Genomic DNA, 12,240 nt, shown 5'->3' with positions numbered 1-12,240 from the left:
TAAAATTTAAAAAAAAGAAATTGAACACTCTTCTGAACAAACATTTATGTTAATAATAATAATTAAAAAAAAGTTAAACAGTGACTGCCTTCTCCAACATCCAAAGCACAGAGCAGCCCTTCCTGATGGGCATGCCACACTCGGGTCGTGAGCACACCAGGTCAGTCACCTGTGGCAGCAAGCAGCCTCCTCAGTTTACCTACCACGGAGCTGTAGAAATACCAGCTTTTTTCTTTTTCTTTTTTTTTTTTTTTAAATTGGGAGGTAGTGCTCTAGAGTACCGAATGACAATATCCTCCTCAATCACACGAGTTTACCTTAAGGTTCTTCCCATCTAAGGTCAATTTTATTGACTCCATTTTTAATGAGATTGTTTTATCTTCACCAACAAGGAAAGAGTACACCACATTTATGGGTCAACACTCCTAGACTGCTCTTTACAAAACTGAGAGCCTGTCTCTGACATCATTCCTTAACTTACTCTTCATAATAAGCAAATATCTAGCATATCCCTCCCCCTTTCCTGATTTCCTTTCCCCACAATTGGCGGGGGGGCGGGGGGACTTAAAGAAATTTCAATCATTTATCAAGTCAATGGATATAACACAGACTACATGCTGGTTTTCTCTTTGAAAGTTTATTGTTATTAAAAAAAAAAACCTATACTTTTTACATTTTACATTCACCTCTCAGAACATTTAATGATACCAGTTAATGATGATATATAAAAAGCCCACCAGCTGCTTGAAATGGCTGCAAATTTTTACCATGTACTGATATTAAATTGGTTTGAACTCTTTGGAAAAATTGGTGTAACATTAAGTACCAAGATTTCAAATTCCCAGATTAGAAACAAGATTTTTAAGTCAGGAGGAAATTTAGTAAAAATTCAAGGCTAAAAGGAAATGTTAATGAAAAAACAAATATACTGTAAAAAATAGGATTCCCCTCCATCCCCAAAATCAGGTAAAAAAAAAAGAAACCAACCCCACCCCAACCCCACCCCACCCCACCCCCAATATTTCTCTTAGAAAAGTCGCCCAATCCTGAACACAGGGTCTCACACACAAACAAAAGTAAGTAGCTTGATTTGCAGATCAGCCTCTGGGATCTTATACTGGACCCAGTTTGAAGTTCAAAGAAAAAAAAAAAAGTTAGGTAGTTAGATATCCATAAACACCGGTATCCAAACAAATGAAAACATCCTAGCTTTGGTATGGCTACAGAAATCTGGAAATAGTTCAAGAGGACACTGGCTTTGGAAGAGAGGGAGTCAGAGGGTAGGGAAGGCAACACAATGCCCCCAAGCGGAGGTAAAATAAATACTGTGACACATCCATAGCAAACACTGTGTATAATACCAATGTAGGTGCCTTGAACAAAACACAAATAGGTTCTTGATCAGAATAACCCAAGTGCAATTTCTTGATCAGATTAACACCATGTACAGGTTCTTCATAAGAGTTGTCTAGACCAACATTTTCTCAAGTCTTATGTGCAGGAAAGTTTGAATTTGGGGATGCACATGGTACCCTACGGTCTGGTGAGAAAGAAAGACCTTCTGTAATAAGAATGGCCACCTGGGCTAAAAGCCAGCCCCTTGTTAGTCCAGGAAGCTCAAAATCTGTTTTTGCCCATCACAAGCACCTCCACCTCCTAAACAAGGGGGCTCTGCTACCCCTGGTCACCACAGAGGCCTGCCAGAGGGGCTGAACTGCTGGCTTTTCATCTCTGGAGTGATAAAATAAAAAACTCAATCTTCTGGGATAAGGAGTACAATTTACTGTGCTATGTCTCAAGTCTATTCCCCACTGTGCCCATTCCCACAGACATGATTTAAGGATTGTGAGGATACTGAGGACCAGAAGGCAGTGATGTAGCCAAGGCCAGAGAAGAAGCCAAAGTGCCCATTCTCTGGTCTTCCAATGAACAGTTACTTCACAAAAGCACAAATGTGCCACCAGAAAAGGCAAGGAAAAAAAAAGACAACTTGTTGCTTTGATGCTGAAATCTCCGGTAGTTATCAACACAAGCTTTTCCAAAAAAAACAAACTTTGGTGTACTGCTAGGAAGCCAAGTAAGACAATCATTCAAAAAGACAAAAACAAACTCTGATGACCACACATACTGTAACTAAATTTCCATCACAGGGCACTAGTGGAGAACAGACAGCTGCCTGCTTTTATGGGATGTTACACACACCACAGGGACAATGCAAGCAACAGAGACCCTCCCGCAGAGCAAAGGCTGTCAAGAAGAAAGGAAAGATGAAGGCCCTGTTTACTGTGGACTTGGTTCACTCCAATAATCATCATCATGGGGGCTGCGGCAGAGAAGCACAGAACACCCAGGCAACTCTAAACAAACACGCATCATTTACCTTATTCTCTAAAGGAGACTCCAACATGGGGGCGGGGGGAATGCGTTATAAATTAAAACAAAAACAAATCTGTACACGCCTCTACTGAGTCAGTAAGGTTTGGTCTCTACTGAAGCCAGGACTTACAGGGTGATTTCGCTTGTCATCACGGCCCCCGACTAGCTTTTGGGTGCATATATCAAGAAATGACACAAAGATAATCACCTGAGACCAAGGGCACGACACACCAAGATTTCCTAGGATGCATAAGGTCTACTAATTTCCCACAGAGAAGCTAACCGTTGCTCTAACCCCAAATTCCTTAAATACCCTATGGTGGCAGCTATGAACCAGAAAGGCCCATCTGCCAGTGAACCATCTCTCCAAGGCTGGAAATGAGGAGCAGAAGGCAAGGAGTGTGGGGAAGGTTGTTGCCCCCAGGATTCCTCTGGTGAGTGGCAGCCACAGCAGAGCTTCCTTTGTCTTCAGCCTGGGCCAGACCTCCTGGGAGGCTGGGGGTGCCGACAAGGCTCCACAGGCTGGAAACAGTCCGTGTGCAGTAACGGCATCAGTGACAAGAGTGTGCAAATGGAATTATGAGTGAGAGTTTACAGATAACTGATGACTGCCCAGTCAGTTTCCCCTCCCCACCTACAACAGATAACCCAGATAATTGGTCGGCACGAGGTACTTCATCTCCTTAGGGGCAGGAAACAAATGAATTAGAAATAAAAACTTCTGAAATGACCACTTGCTCCAGCTTGAGCTAGAACAAATGTGTCTGCATAAACCACTTGCATTAAATAACATTTCAAATGCGGTACCTTCAGCACATTTGTGCCTGAGATGCCCCCCTCCCCCCAACCCCATTTACTTCAGTGCACGTAGCCACCCAGGCAAATTTCTCTGTCGCTCAGCCAGTGGAATGGATGGCATACGCCAGATGTTACACAAGGCATTTATTTCTCAGAGAAGGCTGAGAGCCAGGAGAATTAATCTCCTTCTGCTAGGACCTCTGCCCCACGCTTCTGGGGAAGCAGTGAATTGGGCTCGACAAGGGAAAGAGCTACGTGATCCACTAATTAGATTCAAAACATGAAAATGCAATGTAGAGTGTACCACTTCCTGGTAGAAAGACCTAAAGTCAATTAAAAAAAAGATATCCCTTCAAACTCAAAGGAGGCTTAAAAAAAAAAAAAGACAAAGTATAAGCAAAAAATCCCACAAAGAAATGAGTAAATCGAACTCGCAACACTCCCCAAAGCAAGAGTTCACGATGACGGCTGGCCGGAAGAGGTCGAGGCAGGAAGGAGCAACGCAAAGACGGAAGTGGCTGCCACCACAGTGCCTCGCAGAATCCACAGCAGCGCTCCCCAGTTTCCAAGGCCAAGGAGCAATTCCCGGGTTAAAAACTTTCTATTTGGAAGAAAACAAAACGAAAAACCACTCCAGAAAAAAGGTCAAGGGAAGAACACTGTAGAAAAGTCAAGCCGCTGACCTCCGGCGGATCACAAAGAGCCCGCGCTGAAGCTGGCCCAAGTAAATCCTCATCTTGGTGCTGTCACTTGTCTTCCGCACCCAGATCTGCAGGGGAGAAGGAAAGGGAACCGGATGAGAGCGGCTAGAGTGAATACTGAGGACAAAGTCTTCCAGGGCATCCAAACATCTGCCAGCATGAGGTGTGGGCGGAACCGCGGCAACCTCCTCTCAGGCTGCACCCCGCCACCCGTCAGGAACCACTTAGCATAGGGCAGGCGTCAGCCCGGGACCTTTCTCCTTCCTTCTCCCTCTCTCACACCTCTGATTATGTAAATGGAGGGCACCATGATCTCAGGTTCTATTCTTGCCTTATCTTAAGGACATTCTTTTATTTGGTTTGATTACAGCACCATCGACATTCAAAACACATGCATTCATGAATATAAACTTGCAATCAAGTTTGGAAATATTTTCCTTGCCTCAAGGGACTTCCATATCATAGTCTTTCACTACTCTGGTTTCCTGGCAATTAAGGCTAATGGTCATGGCAGAAAAGGAAGGGAAAAAAATAACAAGGAAAAAAAAAGGCCCATGAGTGAGCGAAGGCCCAATTAGGAGCATCAGAAGGCTAAATTAGCTTAAGACAGCCCTTCCCCCCTGACCATATCCTTTTCCCACAGATGGTATCAGATGTCTGACATTTCACAGGGCAGATGCATTCTTGCACAGAATGGAGAATGAACTCTGCCAGCAGCAGGACCGCCAGAGCAGGGCACTCAGCAAGTGTCATCCCTGTGGCCAGGACTGGGAAGTGGGAAGCAGTCTCCTCCTCGGTCACCGGACACTGGTCACACCTCAGCTCAGTCACACCTCAGCTTTCTCATCTTCAGAACCACCCTACAATGTACTGTCCTCACCCCATTTTATGGAAGAGGAAGGCTAAGTCAACTTGTCCAATGTGAATTCTGGTGCCTGCTCTCAAAACCCCTTGCTTGCTCTTATCCACTAACTTGGCCCTGACTCTTCTCACCTGTTCCTCGTCCGTTTAATTAATGTGCCAACAGATGGGGCCAGAAGCACGATTCTTTGAAGTTCTGCATCTCACCCACATATGCAAGTAGACGTCTACAGACCTATCTGCTCCCTCCCCCATTCAATTCTCAGGTTTTGAAAGTGTGTGTTCTAAGTCTCGTTTCAATTCCTTTAATGTGATTATTTAGCAACAGAGAGACTTCAAAGTCAAATACAGCGGTTTAAAAATAAAGACCTCATGTGAAGGAAGCTGAGCCTCTAAGGACCTCGCAGAAGCACTTTAAACTGAAAATGACCACAAGAAGGGCTGAAATGGGGAGTCACCAATAGCCTCAGACTCACCCAACAAATGTCCCTGGAGTCAGGTTATGCCAAGGCCAACTGGCTCCAGGGTCACTTAGGATTTGACCTGAAAAATCAGCTGGAATACTTCCAAGAAGTGAGAAATATATTCCCTTTACCAGAGTCGCATGCCTCGGGTGCACTGAGGCCTCTCTCCTCCAGGTGACATGTCTCAGTGTCACCGTTTTCTTGTCAGACCTCCTTGACACTCTGTTATGTCAAAGGATGACAATCTTCAACAGAGACAAAAAAAATATAACTTGCATTTCTATTTTTCCTGAAAAATCTTGAGGTGTCACCAAGGAGGATGAGGCCAGGCACAAGGGCTCTGCCGTGAAGTGACAACAGCTCTTGCTGACTAACAGCGGGTCCCTCCATCAGATCCTGCTCTGCTCCTGACTTGGCTTGGGGTGACTCACAGACCCCAAACCCACAGAGAAAGGACATTCATTTATCTGGAAGGCTCTCCCTAACTTCTGAGTAAACAATCATTTTGCAAACTAGTCACATTTGAGGGCATTTTCAATTCAGGAAGCTAGGAGAATGGAAGAGGCTTAAGTTATTTCATAATCCAGTTTCATTAGATTTACTGTGCACTGGCATGAATAAGTTACAGAGGGGAGACACATAAAAATCAATTTCTTTGCAGACATTTGTGGACTGATAACAGATCAAGCCAATCAAGCTATTAAAGTTTTAAACTTTTTTAAAACTCCTAACAATACAAGTTATACACTGCTGACATTCCCCCTAACGAAGGGCCTGTCGGAGAACTCACTCGCCAGTCATCCTATCCTGGAGCATAACCTTCTGAGCTAACTTTAGAACCAGTCACTACCCTACAGGAGAGACTCCAGGAAACCAATACCTGAGGGCCAGAGCCTAGCAGCTCACTGCTGAGAGAGAGGCACAATAGGACGTGCCAGATTGTAAAGACAGCAGACAAGGAGCACTGTAGAGCTCAGATCTAGCCAGCATGCATTTATTGAGCACTTACTGAGTGCCCACCCTGAGCCAGGTGTGTCATTAAATCCTCACAGCACAAAGCAAATCTCTTAGTACACACAAAAGCTCTAGAGAAATAACAAAGATGGAGTTTGCTCCACAAGCGAGTTCCATGTACACGGTGATCTTACAAAGCAGCAGGATCTGAACACACAGATACCACACAGACTTGCCTTCTGTTCTTTCCTGTAGTCTCCCTCAGTGGCTCCCGACTCAATTACTATACTTGGAGTTCACCAATACCACCAGGAACATACAAATCCACATTATGTTGGTAGTCAAGCAGAGTAAGGGGTTTTCAGGGATTTTTTTTGTCTCTGTGCAATTTCTGCCGGGAAGTGCTGACTGAGATCCTAACCCACATATGACACATGATCCCACTGTACGTTCTTGGTGGCACCTGCACTACAGTTTTGCTCTCACTTTTTTTTTTTTAGTACACTTTGCTCTCCTGCGGGGGCAGGGAGTTCAGCCCCTACCTCATTGGCTCCAACAGAGCTGATCACACAGCTCAGCTTCTGGTTGTCCTTTGACTCCAGATAGATGGCTTGGCTCTTGTGGTACCTGCCAAAAACATGACACAAGTTTATGTATGTGTTTAGCCACTTTATCAAGGTTAAGACTGACACACAAAAAAAAAAAAAAAAAAAAAGCCATACATCTTTAATTTATAACTCAATGAGTCTAGGGATAAGTATATACACCCGTGAAATCATTACCACAATGAACATATCCATCTGCTCCCAAAATTTCCTCCTGCCCTCTTCAGAATTATTTGTTGTTGTTTTTTCTTTTGTAGAAAGAACACTATGCATAAGAGCTATGCTCTTAACAAATTCTAAATCAATAATACAGTATTATTAACGGCACCAGTTTTTAAAAAGAAAGAAAAAAGGGAAGGAAAGAAAAACACTGCAACAAAGAATATAATTAAGAGTCTTAATTTACATTTGAGGAAGAGTGTGGATTTCAGATTTAGTTTGAAGGCCTCCATCCTTCATTGATCAGATGACCTCGTCACCTCCTCCTAATCTAAAGCATATATTCCTTGGTCCCTCTGCAGAGGGAAATAGAAGGCAGGGGAAAAGCTGGGAAGCTAACTCCATATTTACTTTTTATTTGGACTATATACCACAATTCAATCAAAAAGTAAATTACAATTTTTCAAAATAAAACTTGTTCCCGCTTTTCACCCACCCCAAAACACTGAAGAAACTTGAGTGGACAAAATAAATAGAAGGGTTTGAACAACGGATCTCATATTTATTTTCAATATGTCCAAATTAAGTCATGCACACTAAGGTAGGCCAAATTCAACTCTTTCTCTGGTCACTCATTAAGCAAATACGCATTAATCACTTACTGTGCAGCACTGAGGATGCTGGAGGTTGGAAGTGGACAGGGAACAGGACCACAAGGTCCCTGCGATCACACAGCTTCAAATACAGCAGCAGAGAAGAACACTGAGTATCACACCAGGATACTCAGGGAGCACTAACCGGGCAAGGATCAGAGCAGCAGGGTGTGCACCACAGGGGCTCTGATTTGGCCTAGCCAGTCGGGAGAGCTGCCTTGCATGGAGCAGACCAGACAGGCACTCCGTTTCAGCACCAGTAGCCATCCTCTTGGCCTGTAGCACAGGATCACCTTCAACTGCTACAAGCTCAGGGATAAGGCCGAGGTTCAAAGTGAGGAAGCCAGGCCCAAAGCCCAAACGAGACAACAGCAGCTGCCACAGGATGAAGGAGCAGCTGCTGGATTGCAAGAGCTGGAAACAGGAGCTGAGCTGCTGCTGGCAGCCCTGGCCGAGGCCAGCCGCAGTCAGGCAAGAACATAACCTCTGGTTCATTCTGGCTGCACAGATCTAGCTAAACAGACCCACTAACTCATGTAAATTCTACCAAAATGCATCTCCCAGCAAAGTACTGCATTTTATCATTATTTCTGTGGGGGAAAAGGCAGACTGTTTTGCTGGTGTAATGAAATAATCTACTGCCAGGACATCACAGAAAAGTGATGTACTTCACTCCCACAATGAGCTTTTTCCAATCTAGGTTCTAAGCACTCTTTAACCTGCTACTTAGGAGCTGAAAACCCAGGTTTCCAACTCAATTTACTTCCTGAAAATACTGTTAAAAGAAATCGAATCATAAATGCAATTAGAACAGCGAGATTGGGTTAGACTCAGCTTTAAAGTTGCTTTTGGCCAGAGATCAGTTGGTAAACTGGGTCAGGGGACTTTCATTATGCTAAATATGTAATATCGCAAGGTCTGAAATATACAGTGCAGGAGGAAAGGCTGAATTAGTTCACAGCGTGACTCAAACATTCCAGTTTCCCTCCCACATCTAAGCCAACTTTCTTATGTAAACACTAACATCTCAAGTGATGGTTCGAGTAAAATTACAAAGCAGGAGAACATCTGAAGTTATTCTATGGGGATTAGAGTGGTTAAAGAGAAAAAGACAAAAAGCATGCATGTAGTCTCACGTCATTCTGAAAGTATTTCCCAAATACTTTAATAATGAAAGATCACAGTGTGGTAAAGGAGTATGTTACTCGTTTGGAAACATGCTCAGTATACTGTTAAGTAGAGGAGGGAAATCTATGCCCATTACGTTCCTGTGCTTGTAAAAAAACATATGCATGTTATGTGTGTATCACACACACAGAAAAAATTGGGTAAAGTTATGTAGTTAAGATGTATAATAAAACATGTATTACAACTTTACAGAAATAGGAAATATAAATTAAGAACAGTATTCTTTCTATTGAATGGCTTTCTTTTCTCTGAATTAAGGTATTACTCATATTAAAAACTAAGTAAGTCATGGTTCTGAAAAATACCTAAATAACAAAGACGGGTAAAGATAATACCTCATGTTAAAATTAACATCTTAATGTCTTCAAGGACAACAGTTAACTCTGGGAGACTAGTCAAACAACTCTCAGGAGATGCGCTGCATTTTACTTCAGATGTGTGCAGAACTCAAACCCCAACACCTCGGGCTGACCTTAAAATGAATACCGGAAGTAAACAATGAGATCTCATCTATAACCACCCCCCAACCCCAGAAGTCCTCTGGGACCTGAGCATCTGGCCACCTCCCCAATCTGCCTGCTTTGGGGTAACCAAATGGTGGTAGCTTGAATGTCCACCATTGGTCACCATCTGCTCCAGAGCAGAGCTGGCCTATGTGTTTCCCAAAGCACCCCACTTCCAAGCCAATGGATTCCCAGATCCCCCTGAACCAGAGTCTCACGCACCACACAACAGTCTTAGGGAATACGGGTTATCCCTGGATACCAAATCTATTCAACTAACTGAATTCTCTGGAAGAAGAAAAAAAAATCCTCAGAAATTAGCACTCATATTTTCAAGATGAAACTAAAACGTATAGGTCGACCCTCACATACAAATTTACTTGTTAATTGCTAAAGACTAATAAAAGAGGGGGAGAGAATTTAAAATAACTATAGACATAAAAACTATTAAAAAGCACCAACAATAGAACTAAAAATGTACATTATCACTTTTGCCAATTAACCCATTTTAGAAGCTGCAACTCATCTCAGATGAAAGAAAAAACCTTTAAATAGCCTCAGAGAACAAGCCACAAAAATCGAACTGACTTTATTACCTTATTACTAATGGAAACCCTGACCTGGGAATCCCGACAAATGAGCTCTTAGAGCTTTGCTTCCACTATTAAACCCAATGAACTAGAATCAACAGTAGTACTATTATGGAAGAAAGCAATTTCTTCAAAAGGTGGGTCAAAAAGGAGGGGGTAGGATTAATTTAATTTTGTTTCCTACTGGGAATCCTGATATTAATGTTTCATTTCCCCAAAAAAACTGAATACCATGTTAAAGCTCTGGAACCTCAAAGGGTCCCAATGCCAGTTGTAAATATTCACCATTTAACAGTCTTTGTCAGTTGAAGGCTGGAAGAAGTGGGGGGTGGGGGGGTTCATTCCTAATTCATATTAACAGCCCAAGATTTAAAGTGAGGAGAGAGAAACTAGTCTGCCAGCACCATCAGCTAGTTAGTTATTTTAAAATATCAGCTACTTTACTGGTACTTTCTAAGAAGGGTCATTAGTCCAAATCAAAATGCGAGGAAAACTTACAGCAGGACATAAAATGCCTTAAAAGTACTACCAGACCAAGATAAAGAGAAGATGCTTATCTTTCAAAATGAAATGTAGCTTGGTAAGTGTTCATGCCAAGACGGGAAGCCTGAATCACACTCACTTTGCTGAAGTCATTTGAAACTAAATGAAACACGTTTCGCCAGAAGTACCACTGCGCACAAATACTCCATCCCACCAGAGTGGGCATAAAGCGGTTCACTTGCCCTCTCAGCCACAGGCCATGACTGGCAAAAAAGAAGAATGAAAGTCTCCCAGCTGACAGGACACTAAGACGAAACATCAAGTTGAGCCTGGTGGGAGAGGAGGCCAGCTCTGCACTGGTCAGAGCGTGGGCCGGGACCCGCATGAACACCTTCCATCTGTGGCAGGGAAGGAGAGACACACCTTCCCACCAATGTGTCATCAACTCTGACTCCCAAGGCTAAAAGGAAAACCATAGAATACAGATGAAAACAACAGCTGCCATCTTCAACAATATGCAACTTGAAACTCACTGAAAAAGGAAAATGCTGGGGCGCCTGGGTGGCTCAGTGGGTTAAAGCCTCTGCCTTCGGCTCGGGTCATGATCTCGGGGTCCTGGGATCAAGCCACGCATCAGGCTCTCTGCTCAGCGGGGAGCCTGCTTCCTCCTCACTCTCTTTGCTTGCTTGTGCTCTCTCTCTCGCTCAAATAAATGAATAAATAAAATATTTTTTTAAAAAAATAATTTAAAAAAAAAGGAAAATGCTCCCAGAGACCTTCTTTTCAAAATTTCTGCAGCCCCTACGAGAAAGACCGCGAAATTCACTCTTAATGCTCTGGGGATCTAGCACAGCAAACATGACCACTCTATTTACATTATGAAACACCAGGCACCAGGGATCCCTTCTTTAGAAAAACAAAAATTTTCTCCTACTGCATTTTCACCCTCAAGACAAGTGTCAAAGTCTAAAAATTAAGCCTTCGAAAGAAGATCTGAAGCAACGCAACTACAAAATGAACTTCGTCTGAAATATCACATAGCTTTAAGATTCACAGATCCGTAAAAACGTTAGTGATAAAGCTCATCATTTTTGAAGACGGCTCTTATGTGCGGGCTTGATCTTTAAAGGTTATTTGGTTTTCATTATTAGAAACATTTTTCACATTATTTTGCCCCCTCAGTGTGTTGCATTGTTAGAGCCTGCCACCTAGTGGTGATCTGTTCTGATACGCAAAGTCTCCAACACAGGCCCTTTTGAAGAAAGTGAAATAGTCAAATGAGAGGGGCAGAAGTCACTAAGATCAGGCTCACAGGCAGAGGCAGCCTTCACCATCTCCTGGGTAATTAACTCAACTGTAACCAAATATTTTGAGGGAACGGATTTATTTCAGGGAAGACTAGATTTCTGAGCATTTCTACCAACTTCGGAAGGGTAATATTTTAAGGTAATAAACTAACAAATCTTGGGGTTTTTCTTTTTTAACAAAGCTCAAACAATTCAAAATAACCGTTACTCTAATTCTGGAACTTTGGGTTAACATATTGAAACTCAAAAGATCATTAAAAATGATAGTGATCATAAATGATAATTAAAGAGAGCACACAGTAACCCCAGATAAACATGTACCATACAAACAAGCGGAAATCCAAAATGCAAATGTGTCCACCATGACTTAAATTGCAGAGGGACAATGAATAAAAGAGTATGTCAGAAATAAAGGAGCTGTGACAAGGAGGTAAGACATGTGGCTTAACACCTAGCAGAATCTGGGGCTACAGAGCAGATAGTAATGTTTGCTGAATGAGTAAGTAAATGAGTTTCTAAGTCTAACATTGCTTGACCATTTCCTTCCCAATGGAAACGCTGGTGGTCTGAAGATTTTAAAGTGTTTTTATTCTCAAAT

General features: G+C 42.7%; 1 protein-coding gene across 7 annotated transcripts in view; it reads right to left on the bottom strand.

Moving 5' to 3' along the window:
• Nucleotides 1-12,240, bottom strand: part of SUDS3 (SDS3 homolog, SIN3A corepressor complex component) — a 207,652-nt gene that overhangs the window by 171,759 nt on the left and 23,653 nt on the right. For 5 of the 7 annotated variants that reach the window (XM_045073754.1, XM_045073756.1, XM_045073758.1 and 2 more), the window contains exons 11-12: nt 6,697-6,781; nt 3,858-3,943 (exon numbers count right to left, since the gene is read on the bottom strand). In XM_045073754.1, coding sequence (XP_044929689.1) covers nt 3,858-3,943; nt 6,697-6,781 — 171 coding nt within the window. Of the gene's footprint in view, nt 1-618; nt 3,944-6,696; nt 6,782-12,240 lie in introns of those variants that run through there. The other 2 variants (XM_045073755.1, XM_045073760.1) reach the window with 2 other exon arrangements.

The sequence above is a fragment of the Mustela putorius genome, unplaced genomic scaffold (genome assembly GCF_011764305.1).
Source record: "Mustela putorius furo isolate JIRA1106 unplaced genomic scaffold, ASM1176430v1.1 tig00537248_pilon_pilon_pilon, whole genome shotgun sequence".
In the NCBI taxonomy this organism is placed as follows: Eukaryota; Metazoa; Chordata; class Mammalia; order Carnivora; family Mustelidae; genus Mustela; species Mustela putorius.
This window is presented reverse-complemented; position numbering and strand designations above follow the sequence as displayed.